Genomic DNA, 23,742 nt, shown 5'->3' with positions numbered 1-23,742 from the left:
CATGTTACAGTCACACTCTTTATTTGCACACCCTTTACTGTGTGTCCTGTATGCAAGAGCATAGTTGTACCTTAGTGCAAACAGAGATCCTTGTCTGTCACCAACATGGAGAAGATCAGGAAATCTCTGAGTCTGATGAAAATTGTGGCTGAGGCTACAGAACCAATGAGCCTGCTGAGGCTTCACAGTTGAATTGGGGAAAAGACCCTGTAGCCGAGACTCTAAGATAGTCCAAACTATAGTAGGAGACAGATGAGTTCAGAGCATCAGACACATGCAACAAAAACTAAGGTGGAATACAAGTTGACAGGAGGAAAACCACCAAGCTTCACTTCAGAAAAAAAAAACAAACTATATATTTTTGATAAAAGCAGAGACTGTAACTTATTTGTTCTAACACAATTATTCACTGGAGACAGTCGCCAATCTCTTAGGCTGGATGTGACGCTATCAAGGAGAGACGTCAGCACTGGGAGCAGAGATTGCACTCCCAGGTACTTCCTGTCCCCACTTAGTCCTTCTGTCCACCGTTGAAGCCAAGAGTCCCAAGAGCCCATTTTTTAAAACCTTACGTATCTGCTGATTCTGGGCTGCATTTCTTTTTTCTTTTTCTAGTTCTTTAAGATGTATTGTTAGGTTTTTTATTTGGCCAGATTTCTACTGCAAACCACAAACTGGGATTCAGGAGCTAAAAACAAGTTTCAATTAGAGAGAAAAATGGACACTTTTAATTGTACTCATTTGTAACTGCAATTATTTTAAGCACACTATAAGCAGTTATTTGCCTTATTGTCTTCTCACATTAACGATTGTTCTTGATAAGTCTGAAAATTATGATAGCCATTGTTTCTTAAGTCTAAGTACTGTTCTAAACACCTTAAGGTCTTAACAACCATCCAAGATACACACTATTATTATCTCCATTTTATAGATGAAATAACTGAAGCGCAAGTTAAATAAATTGCCCAAAGCACATGGTTAGTATATTATGGTACCTGACTCCAGATTTCATGTGATTCAGTACTACAACACACAACCTATGACAGTCACTTTCTCTTTGTTTTTTGAGTGACTTTTTAAAAATATCTTTAGAAGTTTTTAAGATCTTCTCAATTTTATTATTCTGACATTTAATCAAAGTATTACATATCTAAGTATGAGCCTTTTAAAACTTAAAGTGATGGGCATTGGGTGATTTCTTTCACTCTAAAAGATGTCTCACATAACAACCTATTTTCTCCCCCCACTTCATCTCTTGCCTTTGTTTTATAGAAACCCCCAAATACTGGAATGATGTCAGCTTAATTCTGGGGTACAAATGTCCATACTAAAAGGCTTGGTTTTTCCATTTTCCTCAAAATAGTTTGGCTAAGAGGTTAGGTAAAATAAGAATAGACTAGATTTTGCTCTATAACAAACAAACAAATGAAAAGACATAGTGATTTTAACCACAGTAGAGACTGAAGTCTCTCTTCCTCATCTCTTCTTTCTGGGCACAGGCTGCTATCAGGCGGGGACAGTATCTCGATGTTGCTGGACTGGGATTGGTGGAAAGAGAGCTCTAGAGTGGTAACAGTTAAATGACCCTGCCCAAAAGGATGCGTATGTATCACTTTCTTTGATAATCTTTCTCATTGATCAGGGATACTCATTCCCTTCCTCCTGTTCTACTAAATGTTATGTTCTTCTTTGTAATTCATCCCATTTATTTCAGTGGAAACTCAAAAAGGATGGGGCAAACTATTGGTGTTATCTGACTTCTATAATCTGAAGTCAGAACACTTTTTTTAGTTTCACATTTTTATTCTTACCTCGAGATATACCTAAATATGTAAGGAAAATACCTCAAGTGCTTTGAGATCACTCTTTTCCACAAATCAAAAATATATTTTAGGTTTGTTTTTACTAGATTTATGGGGAAATTATATCAAAAATTTAAATTGCTATTATAGTAGGATTACAAAAATAATAGTCCCTGTCTTGAAAAAACTTCTGATTTATCAGGGCATGAATATACAGTGTTGATTTAGAAAATTAAAAACACCCTACCTGGTGTGCTTCAGTGGATTGAGCACTGGCCCGCAAAGCCAAAGAGTTGCGGGTTCAATTCTCAGTCAGGGCACATGCCAGGGTTGCAGGATGGGTCCCCAGTAGGGAGTCTGTGAGAGACAACCACACATTGATGCTTCTCTTCCTCCCTTCCCCTCTCTCTAAAAATAAATAAATAAAGTTAAAAAAATTAAAACAACTGTGATATTACAGAAGATAAAGAATTGTATTTAACTGGTAGATATAAGAAAGTCTACACAGGAGAATATTTAAAATGAACATTTGTCCTTCTCTTTGCACCCCTTGTCCTGCCTCTTTTACTTCCCTTTTTGTATTCTAGTTTTTGTGCTCGGCCATCTAAGGGTGGAACATGTTGAATTCCTCCATAAGCAAGTGAGAAAATTTCTACTCAATATTTAGAGTTCATTTTAAACATGATCTGAAATCTCAGATGTAGTTTTGTTATAGAATTTACCTAAAAAGCAAAAAAATTATTTCGGCACACACCTTTCTTTAAAACATCTGTTATATCCTTTAAGAAGCTATCTATATTGAATAAATAAGATTGCATAAAAAGAGAGCTTAGAAGTCAAAGGAGTCATTATGCTGAATATGTGCTTATTTCTAACATTAAAAAATTCTGGCCTACCACATTTAAACATATGACGGCAAGTACTATTTATATATTAACTCCAAAATCTGTATTTTTCCCTCTGATGTTCCTGCTGAGATACGTACTCGTATTCTGCAGCTACTCTGTATGTTGTTATCCCATAGACAGAAAACTCGATCTTGTCGAATGAACTTACTATCTCTCTTTCCAATCCATAGTCTCTCCTGATTTCTGTTAGTTAGTAAATGGTTTCATCATTTATCTGGAATCCTGGTTAACTTTTAGTTCAATTTGTTCCAGTTTAGGGCTCTTTAGTGTGAAGTAACACAATGGCTGAAACCTCCCTCCTTGGTTGTGGTTTTCACTGCCTCCTGTTCACAGACCTATATCAAAACTAAATACCAACAGGATCTTCCTAACATGGAAGTTCTGTGTGGTTTTGGGAAATACTTTGCCTCCATTGTCATGCTTATTTCCAAGGTGCTCACAATTTTTTTCTGCACTCCAAATGCAGAGTAGGACATGACAAGAATTGGCAACTGTTTTGTTCAGGCAAAGCTTCATCACTAATATAATTCTTTCAACTTATTGAAAGAAGAGAATAACATGTTTTATTAAATTTTAAAGTATGAGCTTTTGAAATAGACATGGCTCAGTGCTATTTAACACATGCTTTTTAAGGGTTATATTAAAACAAAAAAAGGATAACCTTATTTGTTCACATATCTCATTACCCTATTAAGAATAATAGAATGAGGAAATTCCAAACTGTTTTCCACAGCGGCTGCACCAGTCTGCCTTCCCACTAACAGTGCACTAGGGTTCCCTTTTTTCCATAACCTCACCAGCTCTCATTGTTGATTTGTTTATGATGGCCATTCTGACTGGTGTGAAGTGGTATCTCATTGTGGTTTTAATTTGCATCTCTCTGATGGCTAGTGATGGTGACTATCTTTTCATATGTCTCTGGGCCTTCTATATGTCCTCCTTGGAGAAGTGTCTGTTCAAGTCCTTTGCCCACTTTTTAATTGGATTGCTTGTCTTCCTGGAGTGGAGTCCTGTGAGTTCTTTATATATTTTGGAGATCAAACTGTTGTGCAAGGTGATATCATTTGCAAATATATTTTCCCATTGGATTGCTTCCCTTTTCATTTTACTGATGTTTTCTTTAGCTGTGCAGATGCTTTTCATTTTGATGAAGTCCCATTTGTTTGTTCTTTCCTTTATATCCCTTGCTTTAGGGGACATATCAGTGAAAATATTGCTGTGTATAATAGAACCGCCTTTTGACCCATCAGTTCCACTGCTGGGACTAAGAATCCTGAAACACCAGTTCTAAAGAACCTATGCACCCCAATGTTCATAGCGGCACAATTTACAATAGCAAAGTGCTGGAAGCAACCTAAATGCCCTTCAGTAAGTGAGTGGATCAAAAAACAGGTACATTTACACAATGGAATACTATGCAGCAGAAAGAAAGAAGGAGTTCCTACTCTTCGTGACAGTATGGATGGATCTGGAAGCATTATGCTAAGTGAAATAAGCCAGGCAGTGAAAGTCAAATACCATGTGATCTCACCTATAAGTAGAACCTAATCAACAAAACAAACAAGCAAGCAAAATACAACCAGAGACATTGAAATTAAGAACAAACTGACAGTAAACAGACAGGAGGTAGGAGAGGATAATGGAGGGGAAAGGTAGAAAGGTTGTCAAGGAACATGTATAAAGGACACATGGACAAAGCCAAAGGTAGGTGGTACCAAGAGTGGAAGGTGGGGATGACTAGGCTGGGAGGGAAATGGAGACAATTGTACTTGAACAACAATAAGGAAAAAAGAGTAATAGAATGGCTTAAAAATAATGTATTTATTTATGACTTTATATTTAAAATTGAGTTTATAGCTTATCATCCTTGTTAAATGCTCATTGTCATGTTAAAGGATGTATAGTAACCTAATTCATTCAATAATGCCCATTTTATCTCGGGAAATGCCTGGGATTAGATCATACATATATGCCTATGTCTCATAGTTCTGAACACCACATTTTAACCACAAAGTCAGAGAAAGTTGAGAAATCATTTTCCCACTTAGTCATCCCAAAAATGGAAAGGGATGAACAAAAAGAAATTAGGAGTCAAATATGTATTTTTATACATATATGGGAATTTTAAAAGAAGTGAACAAGTAAGCATATTCATGGCAGGGGTAAGGTCATGCACCGGACATAACCCACAATCCACTCCCGGAATGCACTTTTGGTGGCATCTGGACTGCTAGTTCTTGAACTAGAGCCATTCAGATAAAGTTGTGGTATTTAGAAACAGTAGTATTTCATATAACATTTACTTCACATTACATGTGTGTATTGAGTACTTTAAAATAACATAGGTTCTGGAATTCCATTATATGGAGTGATATGGTGGAATTACAGGCAATAAATATGTATGCATACATTGTTTCATAGTGAAGACAAGGACAACCTATGGAGAAGTCCACAGATAATTTTCTTCCTTCAGTTGTATCGCTGCGTTCCTTCACTGCCAATTTCAACACAGAAGAGACAACCCAATCGAGCTGCAGAATCTTTATAACGACTGACACTATAGCACTCCCTATAAACCGGGTATTATTAACCTTTTTTACACTTACTAGCCCATTTAATCATGGCAACTCTATAATATAACCCATTTAAGCAGGGCAATAGCAATGGTAGAAGGGCCCTGAGTCCCTACAGGGTGGTTCAGTTCAACCTCAAGTTCTTGACATCTCATGAAACAAATATAGCAGCATTGGAAACACGTTTGGGACACACTTCTTCCAGATTAAGGAGCATGTGGCTCAAACAAGCTGAGATCAACAGCAAAATAGCCAAGGGGGCCACACTCTAATTTAATAAAAAGTATCACCTTATACCCTCATGGTGAGTATAAGTACACTCTTATACTCCAGGGTGGAATGTCCCTGAGACATGATGGTCATAGAGAGATTATTAAGTTATGCCCCGGGTATGGAGGAGCTCAAACCATAATTATGATAACACAATTTTAATTGTTCTTGGATTAGCTTGAAAAAATAATGCTTTCAGGTTTAACTCGATATTCTTTTGAATTTTTAATTCATAATTGTCTTGATTCTCCATTCTGGTTTCACAGCATTTTTATTTCTATTATTTGACAAGATTGCAATAAACATGTGTTAAGAACCATTTTGGGCATTATGTACTTCATAATTAGTCAATTTTGCTATTTTTGCTATCTTTCTTAACTATATATTATATATATACACACTTATATATCTATATCTATCTCTCTCTATATATATAGCATCTAATGTTTACTCATTTGTAATCTGTAATCTAATTTTTTGGAGATCGCTTTTCAAATTCTCTATTTCCTCAATTTAATGTCATTTGAGTATGATAATATTTCACTGCAGAGAAAGAGGTTGAAGTATCAAGGCAGTAAAAAATTATTTTTTAACAAAACAATCCCCTGGAGAAGTAACCACAATTGGATTTGAGATCCCCTACCCCTGTCCTTCATCCTAATTCTTTTTAAAAAATCAAACTTTGTCATTCTTTTTTACTCATTTCCTCTCTTATCAGATCTAGTGCCTGGGTTATTTGTCTTGCTTTCCATAAATTGACAGCCACTTAATGTCTTTCTTGAGGCTCTGCTGACCCTAGAATTTAGGGAAATATAAAGTTTCCTATCAATAACTTATTGGCTCAGAATTGAACACTAAATAAAACTTCCTCCCAAATCCTCATGTTGTGTCCCAGTTTAAAAAATGTTTATACCTTTCTTATTTAAAAATGATTCATGTGTCCTGGCTGGTGTGGCTCAGTAGATTGAATGCCAGCCTGTAAACCGAAGGGTTGTTGGTTCAATTCCCAGTATGAGCACATGCTTTGGTTGTGGGCCAGGTCCCCAGCAGGGGTTGCTTGAGAGGCAAACACAATGATGTTTCTCTCCCTTTCTTTCTCCCTCCCTCCCTTCCTTCCCCTCTGTCTAAAAATAAACACACCAAGGCACATCATAATTACATTACCCAAGATTAAAATGAAGGACAGAGTCCTAGAAGCAGCAAGAGATAAGGGGACAGTCACCTACAAAGGAGTTCCCATTAGACTGTCAGCGGATTTCTCAAAAGAGACCTTGAAGGAAAGAAGGAGCTGGAAAGAAGTATTCCAAGTCATGAAATCCAAAGACCTACAACCAAGATTGCTCTATCCAGCAAAGCTTTCATTTAGAACGGAAGGACAGATAAAGTGCTTCTCAGATAAGGTCAAGTTGAAGGAGTTCATCGTCACCAAGCCCCTATTATATGAAATGTTAAAGGGACTTATATAAGAAAAAGAAGATATAAAATATGAACAGTGAAAGGACAGCAAACTCATAGTTATTAACAACCACACCTAAAACAACAGCAAACTAAGAGGACAGCTAGATCAGGAGTGGAACCATAGAAATAAAGATCACATGGAAGGTTAGCAACAGGGCAGTAGGAGGAGGAGAAGGGAGAAGGTACAGAGAATAAGTAGCATAGATGGTAAGTAGAAAATAGATAGGGGGGACAGGCAAGAATGGTATGGGAAGTATAGAATCTAAAGAACTTATGACACATGGACATGAACTAAAGGGGGGGAATGATGGGGAAGGGGTGTGCAGGGTGGAGAGGAATGAAGGGGGGGAACAGGACAACTGTAATGGCATAATCAATGAAATATATTTTTTAAAAAGTAAAATATTTAAAAAATAAATCCACGTGATTTGCTAGCTCTTCTATAACTTTTGCCTGGTTCACTTTTGCTCATCTCAAGAGCTCTCATTGTTAATTTTGATTAGATCCCTATAACTAGGTAACTTGTACAGTGTTATCCAAACTCCCAGATCCTAAAATAATTTCTAAAATTTAAAAGAAGATTCTTGAATTAAAGATGATAAGATAGTCTAGAATATTTAGGTTGATGTAGTTTATTAGATTTTCCTGATTTGACATGGGGTGGCACTAGGTGGGATGAATGCTAAGTTACAGAAGAAAAACCCTCTAAGAAATGTGACACCTTAGCCATTTGTCAAGGTCAGATGAAAATATTAATAAAAAATCAAGGAAATATTTGACTACTAAAAGCACTCTTGATATTCTGGCAATACCAGAGGTACTCTGTCTATTAGGAGACTGGGTACCTATTTTACTAAGTGTTGCTATTATTTTCTCCCACTACCATATCATTAGGATTTATTACAAATATTGCAAAGAAAATGTTGCTGTGACAATTCAAGAATCTGTTACACTGTGATATTAAGTAAATCTCTATTAAGGTCACATTAGTAAAAATGAAATGTTTTTCAGTTGTTACAGTTGAAACCAGATTTGTTTGTTTAAATTCCAAAGTCCACACTTTCTTTTTATTATTTTTCACTTTATTTTTATTTTAACACTATTACAGATGTCCCCATTTCCTTCCCCCTTTGCGCACCTCCACCTGTCCCCTACCCCACTTTTTTTCAAGCCATCACCACACTGTTGTCTGTGTCTATGGGTTATGCATACATGTTCTCTGCATGATCCCTTCGCCATTTTTCATCCAGTCTCCCTCTACCCCCTACCATATGACAGCTGGCAGCCTGTTCCACGTATCCATGCCTCTGTCTCTGTTTTGTTCATCCATTTATTTCGTTCATTAGATTCCACACATAAGTGAGATCATATGGAATTTGGCTTTCTCTGACTGGCTTATTTCATTTAGCATAACAATGCCTATCCTATCCTATCCTATCCTATCCTATTCATCTCATCATAAAATTAAGATTCTCTTCCTCTTTACTGCACTGTGGTGTTCCATTGTGGAAATGTACCACAGTTTTTTATTCACTCATCTACTGATGGACATTTAGGCTGTTTCCAGATCTTGATTATTATAAATAATGCTGCAATGAACATAAGGGTACCTGTATTCTTCTGAATTAGTGTTTTGGGATTCTTAGGATATATTCCCATAAATGGGATTGCTAGGTCAAAAGGCAGAACCATTTTTAATTTTTTGGGGGAACTCCATACTCTTTTCCACAGTGGCTGCACCAACCTGCATTCCCACCAACAGTACAAAAGGGTTCCCCTTTCCCCACATCCTCGCCAGCCCTTTCTGTTTGTTGATTTATTGATGGTGTCCATTTCTGGCAGGTGTGATGTGATATCTCATTGTATCTCTCTAATGATGAGTGATGTTGAGCCTTTTTTTATATATGTCTACCGGCCATCTGCTTGTCCTCCTTGGAGAAGTTTCCATTCAGGTTTTTTGTCTATTTTTTAATTGGATACACAAGAATAAACTCAAAAGACTTCAATTTACATAAGTCGAGAAACCATAAAAATCCTAAAAGAAAACACTTTCTCTTTAAAAATATACCACATTTTTATAGATTTTAGCAGAGATATGTTCCCAATATTATGGCAGTTTGTAGTTTGAGGTATAATTACGCTACCAGAGAAGGCTCCAGAGAGGCACTGGTTGTAAGTAGCATTTAATAGGGAAGGTTAGAAGTTGTGGGAATTGTGTGTTTAGAAAATGAAGCATGAACTTCTGTGTTGTGTTTGAAGAGTATAGGTGTTTGGTAAATATTAAGGTAAAATTCCACTGAGGGGGGTGTTGAGATATAAAACAGGGGTAATATGAGGTTAGATACAAGCAGAGATCAATTTCTGATTGGTATATATCTTTTTAAGGCATTTATATTTTACTTTATAGACAATGTGAAGAAACAACATTTTTACACAGGGAAAGGATTCTATGAGAAATAAAGACAAATAAATTATCAAGGAGGATGAATTGAAGTGGAATGAAACCCAAAATAGGGAAACTCCTGGGAACCATTTAAATTGTTGGGGCAAGAGTTGATGAAAGTTTGAAGCAGGGGAGAATCACTTGATAAGAAAAATAATGGAGAATCAAAATTATTGAAGAATTAGGCAGGCTTTTCAAAACTGAGTAATTTAACGAATCTGGAGTTTTTAGTTTAGGTGACTAGACCTCATTAAATCTTGAGATGCAGAGTCAAAAAGCCGGGTCATATACTAAGCTATGGATCACAGTTATTTGCTTGGCATATATTTAAGATGTCTAGGAGTGGTATCCAATGGAGCACTGGAACTCAGAAAAGTCTTGAGTTTTAAGAAGATGGAACAGAACCTGTTGAGATTGAAATGTCATGCAGAGCATTTTTAGAGGAGAGATAGAGGTGAGATTGGAACTAACGGTAGGAGAATGATTGAGTGCAGAAAAAAAAACTTCAAGAAGATTTGCAATAAAAGAAAAAGAGAAAGTGAGTAGGAGGATGCTTCTTTATTCAGAGAAATTTAAATAGGCCCATTGTTGAGATGGAGTTTTGCTTTGTTGGCACAAGCTGTTACCTGTAGTACTAAGTTCTCCCAGACACCATTATGTCCATATGAGCTGTGATCCAAATGTCTGTTCTTTATCTTTTATAAAAAAATTGAAATATATTTGACATATACAATTATGTAAAGTTAGGATGTACAACATGTTAATTTGATACATTTATTTCCTGTAATATGATTGCCATTGTAGCAATAATTAGCACCTCTATAATGCTACATAATCATGCTTTCTTTTTAGTGGTTGGAATAATTAAGTTATATTTTCTGAGCAAGTTAATCTATTATAATATAATGTTGTTGTCTATTTTACTATACTATGTTTACTATGCATTGGATCTCTAGGACTTATTCACTATTCATTGCAAGTTTCTACCCTTAAGCAACATCCATCCTATTCCCTATTTCCCTACCCCCACTCCTGGCCCCACATAACTTTCAATTTTCTATTTCGTTTTTATTTTTTTGTTAGTTTGGCTTTGCTATTTTTCTACATATAAGACATATCATACACTATTTGTCTTTCTCTTGACTTATGTCACTCAGTGTCATGTGCTCAAGTCTGCCCACGTTTTCACAACTGGCAAATTATATCTCACATCTTCTTTATCCATTTACTCATTGATGGCCATTTAGGTTGTGTCTATATCTTGGCTATTATGAATAATGCTGCAATAAACTTGGGAAAACATTGATCTCCTCAATATCCTGTTTTCATTTTCTTTGGGTATATGTCAGGAGTGGGATTCTTCAGCCATTCTAATAAGTGTGAGGTGATATCTCATTGCGATTTTGATTTTAATTTCCCTAATGATTAGTGATGTTGAACATCTTTTCATGTGCCTCTTGGCTATTTGGGTCTCTTTCTAAAAATACCTATTTGGCAGCACTGTTCATTTTTTTGAGAGCTAAATTAATTTAATTATTTTTTAAAAATTCAATGTAATGATACCTTTTCATCATTTCTACTATTTGAACAAGGAGTGTTCTCTCCACCATATTCCTGTCGTGCTGACCTAGTTCCATGTCTCCATGACCCTTGTGAGGTCCTAATTGCATCCTGTGTTAAAAGGTCAAGCTCCCTTGGCTTCTGAATCTTGAGTCCTTGCAGGTCAACTTTTATTCCACCTACTTCCCTCCTATTTTCTACTGAAATTAGTGAGAACCTCCTCAACTACTCTTCTCTCTCCAGCACACTTCTGTTCTTTCCTGTAAAGTTCCCAGCTGTATGTCAGTAGTTTTATTCCTTCCCCTCAAATATCTGTTTCTAGTCCTCTTGACGGGGTAAGCAAGTTTCCTGCCAAACATGCTCTTTTCAGAGTTTATAGATGTGTTCACTGCCTTTTGTCAGCATCCCTTTGTTCGGTGTAGAAAGCCCCAGTCCAGAAAACCAACCCCTGCTCAATGACAGCATGTAAAAGTCATCTATTCACTCCTTATTTCTTCTTTTCTCTTCCAAAACTATGGAACTTCAGTGGAAAGAGGAGATATAAATGTTCTCCCAGCCCTCCAGATGTTAGAGCATCCTTCCAAGGAGGGAGGGAATTTCAGGGGAAATAGGGGAAGGATTTAGAGGAACATATATAAAGGATACATGGACAACAACTGAGAGGGGTGGAAATGGGAGGGAGAGGGGGAGCATGGGGGGTGGGATGGGATGGGAGAAATAGACAGAAAACTGTACTTGAAAAATAATTAAATACATTTTTAAAAAAAAAGAAAAGCTAAAAAAAAAAGAGATACAGTCCAGATTTCTCCCCAATTGGTCAACTTTCAAAAGGGAATTGTATAATCACTTAATAATTCTGTTTTAATATAGGAGTTCTAGATAAGCTAATTTAAATATTTTTCTTTCAAGAGAAATTAAACTCATGTATGTTTTCCCATGTAGTAATTATTTAAATACTGTTTTCAGACTATCAATATTATATAGAAATATATTTTAAAGCACATTAAACTTACCTTGAGCATAATCCTCAACTTGTTGGAAATAATTTATAGAAAAATGAAAACACTACAAAAAGTACTTAAATTCCAACTACCTATGTGTAATTTATAGAATACAATTAAGCATTTAATTGCATAAGTATATAACCACAGATGCTTTGTCTGCCCATTTATTAAATAATTTAAAAATTAGCTTTATGAATTTTTGTATGTTTTGGATAGTAACCTCTTATCACTTGATACATGATTTGCAAAAAAAATTCTCCCATTTTATAGGTTGCATTTTCCTTATGCTAATGGTTTATTCTGCTGTGCAGACACACTTAAGTATGATGCATAGTTCCATTTGTTGACTTTTGCTTTTGTTATTTGTGCTTTTCATGTATATCTAAAAGATCATTGCTAATACCAATGTTGAGAGGCTTCCTTTCTACATTTCCTTCAAGGGGTTTTATGGTACCAGGTTTATGGTATAGGTTTAAGTCTTTGATCTACTTCAAGTTAATCTCTGTGAGTTTGTAAATCAGGAATTCAATTTTTTTTGTTCTGCATGTATTTTCTAGTTTTCCCAACCCCATTTGTTGAAGAGACTGTCCTTCCCTTATTGGTGTTTTTGACTCCCTTATTGAATATTAGTTGACCATATACGGGGAGGTTTAATTCTGGTTTCTCTATTTTGTTCCATTGGTATGTGTCTATTTATATGCCAATAACTTACTGTTTTGTTTACTCTAGCTTTGTAGTATAGTCTGAAATCAAAAAAGTGTGATACATCTGGCTTTGTACCTTTTCTCAGGATTGTTTTGGCTGTTAGGGGTCTTTTGCACTTTCATAGTTTTGGGGATTGTTCTTTGTTTTCTATGAGGAATTCCATTGCTATTTTCTTGGGGATTGCATTGAAGTTATAGATGACTTTGAGTAGTATAGACAATAACAATATTAAGTGTTAAGTATAAAGAATTAATAACAGCATTCATTCTTTCCATCCATGAACACAGAATGTCTTTTCATTTGAATGTATGTTTTTAATATTTCTTTCAACAAAATTTTTAAGTTTCTAGTGTACAAAAATCTTCACTTCCTTGGTTAAAGTTTTTCCTAGATATTTCATTGTTTTTGATGCTATTATGAATGAGGTAGTTTTTTAATATTTCTTTTTCATATGTTTCATTCTTAGTTTATAGAAATGTAATGGTTTCTTTATATCAATGTTACATCCCACAATTTTACTGAAATTATTGATCGTTCCAGCAGGTTTTTTTTTTCTGGTGGCATCTTTAGAATTTTCTACATACAAAATCCTATAGCCTGCAGTTAATGATACTTTTACTTCTTCCTTAATGTTTTGAATGCTTTTCTTTCACCTTGCCTAACTTTTCTAGTTAGGTCTTCTTCTACTCTTCTGCACAGGCACCCTGGAGGTGGGCCCCCATCNTATGTTTTTAATATTTCTTTCAACAAAATTTTTAAGTTTCTATTGTACAAAAATCTTCACTTCCTTGGTTAAAGTTTTTCCTAGATATTTCATTGTTTTTGATGCTATTATGAATGAGGTAGTTTTTTAATATTTCATTTTCATATGTTTCATTCTTAGTTTATAGAAATGTAATGGGTTTCTTTATATCAATGTTACATCCCACAATTTTATTGAAATTATTGATCGTTCCAGCAGGTTTTTTTATTCTGGTGGCATCTTTAGAATTTTCTACATACAAAATCCTATAGCCTGCAGTTAATGATACTTTTACTTCTTCCTTAATGTTTTGAATGCTTTTCTTTCACCTTGCCTAACTTTTCTAGTTAGGTCTTCTTCTACTCTTCTGCACAGGCACCCTGGAGGTGGGCCCCCATCTCTTATTCCAGATTGTAGAGGAAATGCTTTCCATTTTTCTCTGGAGTTTGTGAGCTGTGGATTTGTGGTATACAACCTTTATTATGTGGAGGTTATATTCCTTCTGTACCCAGTATGTCCAGAGTTATTTTTTTAACCAAAAAAGAGTCTTCTGTCATATTACATTTTGTCAAATGCATTACCTGCAAATGAGATCCTAAGATTTTATCTTTCATTCTGTTAATGTCATGTATGTTGATGTGTCCTTGAACCCCAGAGATAAATCCTCCTTGGTCATGGTGTATACTTCTTTTAATGTGCTTTTAAATTTGGTTTGCTAATATTTGGGGGTGAATTTTTGCATATGTATTCATCAAAGATGTTGGTGTAATTGTTTCTGAGATTTGAACGAAAACATCCAGGATAGTTTGGATCTTCCATTTACCTTCCTCAAAGTCCGGTAACTAAATCCCGTTCAGTTTCCATCAGATGCTATTTTCCCTCTTGCCATCAGCTTTTTATTACCAAGATCCTATACAGCAAAATATTTTCTTAGAGTTAGTAATATGCTTATTTATGTAATTTTTGGATGAATTTTCTCCCTTTGATCTTCTACGCTTTGTGCTATATTTGTATTTATCATTATCACCATCACCATCATCTTCATCACGTAATTTGAAATTCTGGAAACATTCCTCATACCTTAGGAACCTTCTTGATGACAAGTTTCTCTAAATCATTTCTGAAATCATCAGCATCAGAATGATTGAGCTTCTAAGATAAGAGACAGACTCATAGAGAGAAGGATGACAGTTACAGGGGAGTGGGTGGAGGGATTGAGCAAAAGGGAAAAATGGACTCAAGGACACGGGCAACAGTGTTCAGTGTGGTGGTTGTGGGAGGAGGAGGTATAAGGAGACTGAATAGAAATGGGAAAAAAACTTTCAGAAACAAAAAAAAAAGTAGAGGCCTTAACAACTATTCAATAGTGACTGCTATCAGTATTTTCATATACAAATATTTATGGAGTCAATAGTATAAACTGTACAGACAAGGAAAAGAAAGACAGAGATGCTGCTATATAATATGCCCAAGTCAGGGAGCAGGGATGTGGACCCAAGCAGCCTGGTGGTAGAGACTGAATCTCTACCACATGCCAAATGGTCTCTCTGGCTTCAGTATGATTTTGCTGAGGTTCTGTATACCCAGATGGACAGGCAGTCTGAAATCAATCTGAAATATTCATGTTTTAAGTGGGTTTTAAAAGTTTTGGTTAGCTTTTTATTTTATTAAGGAATAGTCATTACTTAATTAAATATAATATGTATAAAAACCAGATTAAAAATATCATTTCCTAATTTTATTCTGATTTGCAGTATCATTTACCATAAGAATGAACCTGATTGACATGTTGCTCTGATAATATTTATAGAAATCTGTGGTTCAACTCTGAGACATTTGATAGCATTAATATGACTTAAATAAGAATAAAATTTCTAGTAGTAATAATCATCCCAAGAGCATTCCTGTTTATCAGCCACAATCAATCAGAACTTTATTGATTATTGGTTGTATACAGCTGTGTAATTGGGATCCAGAAAGAAAAATAACAGTAAAAAGTACAGTCCTCAAAAAGATTTCATTTGAGTTGGAATCATAGGGTATGTTCCCAAAAATATGTCCAAAGGGGATTCATTTAAAATTGAATCAATGATGTGCATCTAAGTAGGGTTTTATAAAGTTTGATTTATAAGGTAATCAGAATTCTTACATATCCCCAGGTATTGTCATATGGTCTGCCCAGCAGAACCACCTGAGACTCTGAAACAGTGGGTCCCCGGTACCAGTATTTATATCAAAACAGACAAACATGTCCTTTATCACTATCTTGGCATGCAGTAGAAATCATGCCCTCTCACCTTTGTATCCTTAGCACTGGTACAAAGAGCTCATCCACAATATTTGTAAAGTGCAATGCCCTTCCGAATTGTCTTACCTTATCTCAACCCTGCCCCGAGCATTCTCCATTGTTCCCTAACTTAGGGAATTGAACAACTAGTCAACACTTTAAATTTCAGAACCCTGGGAGTAATTCTAATTTTTCCCTTTTTTTCAGAACAACAATGAGTAAATCATGAAATCTTCTCCCTTTTCCCTTCTAAGTAGTTCTCAAATTGTTCCATTTTTCTCTATCTACCACCTTATACCAGTCAACAGAAATTGCTCTTCGTGATTGTAGTATCTCAATTGATTTCCCTTCCTACTAGTGTCCATCTACCAAAAACATTTCAATCAGAGTAGTTTTCCTGACACTCAAGTCTGATAATACTGTTCCCTGTTTTCAAATTTTCAGCAGCTTCCAATTGGCTAAATACCCCATGTGGTCCAGAGTAGACCCCAGACTCTGACCCTTTGTCTCTCCACCCTCATCTTCTATCTCATCTCTCTATGCATCGACCACCCCTCAAGCCAACCTGAACTCATATTCAGCTACTTCCAGTTCCTTGAGTGCACCTCTTAGTATTCACACACTCTCCTGTAACAGTACTCCTACCTTCTTCCCTCACCTCAGAGTCATGGCCGCCTTCTCTGGCCAGCTCAGGCCAGCCAGATTACCCTACAATAAGCTCCAATAATATTTATTTCCTATATCATAGCATTTATCTCATACTATTGTAAGTGTTTATTACATTTTTTATATTCACAGTCAATAGTTTCATAAGGGAAGAGACTATTTTTTAAAAATCTTGTATAAGCATTACTTCTAACACGTCAGTTAAATGTTTTTAGTTAAATGAATGAGTAAATGTTTTAAGTGACAAATGGTGCAGATATTAGGGTCTCAAAAGCTTCATCCAAAAACGGTGATTATGATGACTGTGGAAACAATTCATAATACCGATAGATGGTGTTGTTGAGTGCTTACTCATTGCTCAGTCTATGATAAGTGCTATACAGTAAATATATTATTTAGTCATTATGGCAGCCCTGTAATCTATTTGCTTTTATATTGTTTCATGGATAAGGAAACTGAGGCTTGGAGACATGATGTAGTTTGCCCATGGTTCCAAAGCTATTACATGGTAAAGGAAGGTCCAAATCTAAGCAACAGATTGCAGTTACTATTTAGCTCTACTGCCTTCCTAATGACAATTAGAGCAGTAGTCATCTCATTTAGGAACTTCACAGGTCAGTATGACCTAGAAATGAATAAAAGAAGAGATTTAAATGTCAGCAATAACAACTGACATACATTTGTGAACAATTTCACTACTTAAAAGTTATTATCAACTATCCCATAATTTCACAAGAGAAAGATTCCTTTTTCTTAAGCTAAACAACTAGAGAAAAGATAGTATCTGGAAAAGATCAATCCTTCCCAATAAAGGAAATTAGCAATCTCATTCAAACCTAGGTTCATTATACATTGTCTTTATGTGAATGAGTATTAAAAGTAAACTTTAAAGACACATTAGAGTAAGTCCTGCAGTACTCAAAAACTGTTTTATGATTATGATAAAGCATTTAAAAATTGCCCACTTAAGAAAACTCAATCTTTGAAAAAAATTACTGTGTATTTTGATAAATATATTTTAATGTATTAGTAATTACAATTTTGTACATTGTTTGAGTCCTGGTTTACATTGAAAACATTAGTGACAGAAATACTAAAATGGACTAATCCATCATTACAATACGTTGAAGAAGTATGTTAAACCTAGAACATTTGATACGGGCATATACTGAGTAGTTTTATTGATTCATTATAATAGATAGGAGCCTATTTTAATGTGGCATACCTACTAATTACAGCACATTATATTGGCTTTCTAATTATGGGAGTAATATTACATTTTCCTCTTAAACATTTATTTAAAAATGAGTTAATTTACATAGAAAATGTTTAAAAATAACATTGTTGATTGTATTCCAATTTATAGAAAATTGTGAAGGTGGTCTGTGAATAGTTCCACTTTAAAATGCAAAAAAATTGAGAATCAAAAAAAGCCCAAGGCATAAAATTCATTTACCTCACGTGAGTCATTAAAATTTTTCTGTGGTAGCCCAAAACTAAACGTCGGATGTAATAATATGCCTTTCTGAACAAAAATTCTAAACCCTAGTTGAGTAAATTGCACAGAAACTACCCAAACGTGTCTGCAGACATACAAAGGAATATTTTAATGCCAGCTGTCTGAGTCTAGAAAGTGATGGGGTTACTGGGCAGCAGTGGATGTGTGATGGGTGTTGGTTGGAAGTGTCCTGCGTGTGTTTGCAGGTGGAGGAGGGAAGTATGCCTGCAGAGAGGGAGGACTGAACGTGCTTGGGAGGGGAGGCTTGATGACATGCAGTCCCTAGGGAAGAGGTGGGGGTGGCATCCAGATGACTGATAGAGGAAATGAGGGTCGAGGATTGATTGAGGAGATAAATTGGTACAGAATGGAGCCAGAGGTTCAAAAAGCAAATGTTATCTTCCTTACACTTTTAAGTGGGTTTTTTCCTGTTAAAATGCCTTGATCAGAAACTGAGTAACCACCGACACTGATATCCACGTACCACATTCCTTCCACATAGAGCTATTTTTGCTTTCTCATGGGAGTCCCCAGAAGAAAAGTAGGCTTACATGATACTAGATTCCACACAGTATCAGGCTCATTAGTTTATTATTGGATGAGCAAAGGGCAGCAGGTGGCAAGCTGCTAAAAGGGACCTCACTCACAGTTTTTTGGAAAACTCCTCACAGTAGACTGCATTGTGTCAGCTGGTGTAAAATAGCAGAAATAACTGAATGCTAGTCAGGTGTAACAAAAGGTATGCATAGTTCAGATATTCTAACATGTTTTGTTCAAATTATTTTTTCAGTGTCTTTAAAGAAACATGGAAATCTTTTTCCTAGGGCTTTTTTTTAACAATAGAAGTCCAAAGTCTGATTTAGTAAGTTTCTAAATGACTTGACGGCAAAAACACATGTGAGAAGGTCAGAGTTATGTGAAGGAGTTGCAAGTACATTTGTTTATTTCTGAGTTGAGGTTTGTGATTATAGAAGTGCTTTCCAATCCCAACTTTTATTTCCACAATCTCGAATTTCTATGGACAGGAAAGCGGCTTTCTTAAAATACATTTATGACAAAGACCCCTGTTTCTTTCCACTGGATTTTAAAGAATTAAATAACCCAAACTGTGGTGACTTTAAATGATAAACTTTTATTCTGAATATACTGTTTTTGCACAAGATTTAACACAACATTTTCTGCGATTATAAATATTTGTATAACAGTATCATACAAATTTTTACAAAATGTTTTTATCAGGCTGGTTAATTTCCACAAAAGTGTCAAGAGAACATAATCAATGGGAGAAAAGATCTTTTGTCCACAAAGCCACTTGGCCTTTTGCATGGGTGCACACTGAGCATTTTAATGAAAGTGCCCTAAAAAGCATGATCCAACAATCATACAGCACAACGGCAAAGAGAGCTTCGTCAGGTCACACTGTAAACTCAATTGGCATCTATACAAGACAGTATCCCATTAGTCTCAAAGGAATTTCTTGGTGAGTTTTTTAACTAAGGTACATGAAATTATTGGTAAGGGTGGTCTAAGTCTTCAAGGTTCTCGATCTGTTCAACAGTTGATACATTTGATTTCTTGATTTGCTTCTTATATAAATGTACATTGATTATTAGCAATATTAACATTCTGCTATGGGAAAACAACACAAGTTCCAGATAACAATAAAATATTTGAAATTGTCAGCAAGTGGAATAATCATTCTATGGTTACTCTTTAAAAAAATCATTACACCCATTTGTTTCACTGGATTAAACTCCATACCTCTAGACACTTCAATGTTAACTAACATGATCAATGGACTAGTTTAGAGTTTTAAATTAAGAGACAGAATTTAAGCTTTGGTGGAGACGAAGATCTAAATAAGATGGAAAATACAAGAGAGCATCAAATAAGCAAGTAACACTCGAGTTGCAAAGGCCACTTAAAAGGGATACTGCCTATTTGAACCCAGTAAGGCCAGTTTTAAAGTTAATAAAAGGAATATTATAAGAAAACTTACAAATGGCAGCAACACTGTTTAGTTTTTTCCAAGTTAAGCAATAATGCCTCAAGCATTAGAAACATGAAAAAAGATCATACTAAAATCTTATAGGCCCAGGACCTAAAAATCTCTTCAATCAAACTTGCTATGTCATGTTAAAAACCTGTTACAAATATGGACCACGATTGGTGTTTGGCAGTAATGCTGGTTGTTCAAATGAAGAAAACTATTAATGCAAAACTATTAACTCAACACCAATGCGAGACTTACTTGAATTTGTTTTAATGACAAACTACATAAAGCTGCATGAGTGTAGCAAAAATTAAATCAGTGAAGGCTTTAAAAGCTCTTTTCTTGATCTCTTGTACGGTTTAGTCTTTGAAAATCAATGTTTATAATGTGCTATAATTTAAGCTCTTGTCAGCAATTAGAACTCACAGAAAAATCCTAAATTAACATAACAGTTTGATGGGATGAGTGTTACCATCTTACAAAATAGTAAGTCTACTAAAGGCATGAAACTAGTATTAGGATTCAGAACAAGTTTTAGAGTGCGTGTTCTTACCCAATTTATAATCATGTGGTTGTCCTAATATATTAGCTTATTGTATAGCAAAAAGTAAAAGATCATAGTAAGACTCATGCATGAAAGTGTATTTTGATGGCAAATGAAATCAAATAGGACCCTGCCAAGAGATGCCAAGTTTAACTGTGATTAATACAACAATAAAGTAGTTGATGAATACACACTACTTCAATGACATTAGCCAGGAAAATATATTAATAGGTTTTAAAGATAATTTTAAGGTAGTTTGTTGTATGCGGGAAGCAATTCAATTGTTTTAACGTGTTGCTTATATACACAAACTAACATAATTTTGTATTTTTGTATCCCCTTCCCAACACTTTCATGATTTAAAATAGTCTAGCAAAAGTCAACAATAAGATTTAAAGATTGAATTAACAAACAACATGACTCAAACATAGCTACTAGACTGAGAAGTTCCATATTTTTTAAATCACTTTGGTGTTTTCTAAAATGTCAATACCAGTTACAAATGAGACTACAAAATCACAACAATGCATTAGAAATGGTAACTGATGTTAACTCTTAGAACAACAGTTGGAAAAGTGAATCCACGTCCCCCTTCCCCCATTTTTAAATAAAAAATATTTTAAGTAAGGACATGTGTGCAAATGGTACCTAGGGCATATTGGCAGTAGGAGGGGAATTACAAATGTATGCAAAGCTAAAGACAAAACAAATATATTTTTTAAGCTATGCTAAAGAATTGGTTATATGTTGATATGTGAGCATATTAAAGCATGCTGGATAATGTTAATAAGATTTCGACTTAAAAAGGATATATAAGATAATTTCCAGCATATACACAAACCAGTATTTGGCATGTTCAAAAAAAAAAAAGAACAAATGCATTTTACCATGAAAAATATCTGCATACTTCCAGCCTTCGGCAGAATTTTTCGCTATAACGAGTTACATTCATTGTTTTTACCCTTTCTTCAAATACTGTTTACTCCTGAAAATAAGTTTTAAAAGCATAAATAATATTCTGCTTCCATATTAATCTATAATGAAATATCTGATTCACTATGCTAACCATTTTTACCAATGAGGCTGTATAAAAACAATTCTGATTATTCATAATCAAGTATTCATGTGCATACATATAGATTCCAGGTTTCCTGTTTGTTCAGATTATTGTAAAACCCTCGTCAATCTGCTTGGACACTTTGGCCAAGTGATCATACCGTTTAAAATGGAGGGAGAGTAGCAGCAGCAGCAGCAATTTGGGGGTTGTACATGCCACTATTCAAATGAACAAAGAGGAAACCCAGGATGAATCTTCATTGAGAACATATATGTACTTTTCAAAAATAAATGTGTCAATTCTGATTTATGTACTTAAAATATCTGTACATAGGCTTTCAGGCAAAAGCACGAATCTGTATAAAATCTGTTAATTTCCATTTTGCCACTGATTTAACCCAATCATTCAGCATTTACATTGCACAGTATATTCAGAGTAGCTTCACAACATTGTTAAAGATGACATAAGTGCATTACACTGCAAGGTTCAGATTCTTACATAATAGTAATGTCACTCATTTAACTTTCAATGGACTATCCTCTACAGTAAGAGAAAAACAAAAAGTTAAAATAGCAGCAGCATCATGCAAAATACCCTTGGTAACCAAAGTTCATTTATCACAAGAAAAACATTTCCCCTCCCCCAACAAGCTTTTCTTAGAGTGTTTTGAAATATCTGGCTAGCACTACATAACTTTACTGTGAACAAAAGGAACATTACATTGAAGCACTTATTAAGGGCTTACATTTATGAGGAAATATGTCACATATTCAAATTTCACCCTCAAGCACCTTTAGTTTAATAATTTCCTAGTTATTTCTAAACAACCAAATATCACCCCACCAAAACTTAATTGGTCATCATTTATGTTGTATTTTGGGCAGAGAAGCCATTCTTCATAAGGCATTTTATTCACGGCAATTTTTTAAAATAGAAAATTGGCCATTATATCTATTTCAAGAGATTACATCATCTTTAAATCTCTGTCTATATATATATTTTCAGTAATAACTACTCAAAACAGAAAATCATTTTTAACAGAATTAGGGAGGCAAAAAACCAAACAAACAAACAAAAACAAACTTCTTTTCCCCTAGAGATTTTCTTGGTAAACCAACAAGGATTGCAGTAAGTCAAATTTCCAGGTCAAAATCAAGACAATTTTTATGCTTCATAAACAGTTGTGTGGGGAGCCCTTTTACAATTAATCACATACAGTGCAACAACAAACTCTCAAATTTTCCAGTAGAGCACATATAAAATTTTGCTTCGATGTTATACATGGATGATGCAACATTCACACGAGTTTAAGGATCTGGCACCCTGACATGCAGCCAGTGGGTGCCTTAGGAGTCCACGCCTTAGTTTTATGCCATGTTATGGGCCCAGCTAATGCTCTGCTGATTCCATAGTTGACCCTAGGTCAATGCATTTGTGGGCTCCTGTCTTGGCAGGGTCTGGAGTTTAATTATGCAGATTTGGCTTTGGGAGGTCATAACTGGCAGTGCCTGATGCCAGATAAAAGCCAAAGAAGGACAAACTGGATTCCAATGATGGACCACAGGGAGGGATTTAATCCAGAAACACCACCACAGTCGGTATAATCCTCCTGTTGGAAATAAAGGAAAAAGAAAAATCCTGAAAAATATTTGGTGAGACATAGGTCATGTTTAGTCCATTTCTGAACTCACCTTATAAAACTGCTTTAATCTGAATCCAAATAAATTATATTCTCCTAGATTTTACTTTGAAAAACTTGAAGAATGCTTTATAATTTTATTGTAGAGTGTGATGATAATAAAAGAAAATATTTTAACAGTGAATGCTGTTTTGAGTAATATACCAATTTCTAAATTAAAAAAAAAACATAAGACCAAATGTTCCTATATATTTATAAATATAAGAACTAAAAATAAAATTTCATAGTATGTTTTAAAATTCCCATGAATTATGATATTAGCAATTATGCTCAATTAGGCAATTTTTAATGGGTAGAATAAATAAATTTGAGAACTGAATGTCTACTTTCCGTATCCCTTACATCCATTCCAAAGGCGAACATATGATACTGTACATGTATCATCTGGACCTTCATCAAGAGTTAAAATAAAAAGAATAATGTATTTGAACCATAAGTGAAAGTACACTCTGAAAACATCCATCCTAAAAAAAGGAGCTAAGCTATCAAGTTTTGTTTAAAACCATGAATGCAATAAATATACTCATTCAATT

The 23,742-nt window shown here is 35.0% G+C and overlaps 1 protein-coding gene across 6 annotated transcripts in view; it reads right to left on the bottom strand.

The window, feature by feature from the left end:
- Positions 1-19,466: 19,466 nt before the first annotated feature.
- Positions 19,467-23,742, bottom strand: part of CACNA2D1 (calcium voltage-gated channel auxiliary subunit alpha2delta 1) — a 472,005-nt gene continuing 467,729 nt past the window's right edge. For all 6 annotated transcript variants that reach the window (XM_037066145.1, XM_037066146.1, XM_037066147.1 and 3 more), the window contains one exon: positions 19,467-23,119. In XM_037066145.1, the coding sequence (XP_036922040.1) occupies positions 23,083-23,119 (37 nt within the window). In that variant the 3' untranslated portion in view covers positions 19,467-23,082. The remainder of the gene's footprint in view (positions 23,120-23,742) is intronic.

Source organism: Sturnira hondurensis, unplaced genomic scaffold (assembly GCF_014824575.4).
Source record: "Sturnira hondurensis isolate 20B ecotype Veracruz unplaced genomic scaffold, ASM1482457v3 Scaffold0016462, whole genome shotgun sequence".
NCBI classification, from domain to species: domain Eukaryota; kingdom Metazoa; phylum Chordata; class Mammalia; order Chiroptera; family Phyllostomidae; genus Sturnira; species Sturnira hondurensis.
The sequence above is the reverse complement of the archived record's forward strand: the minus strand, read 5'-3'. Positions and strand labels throughout refer to the sequence as shown.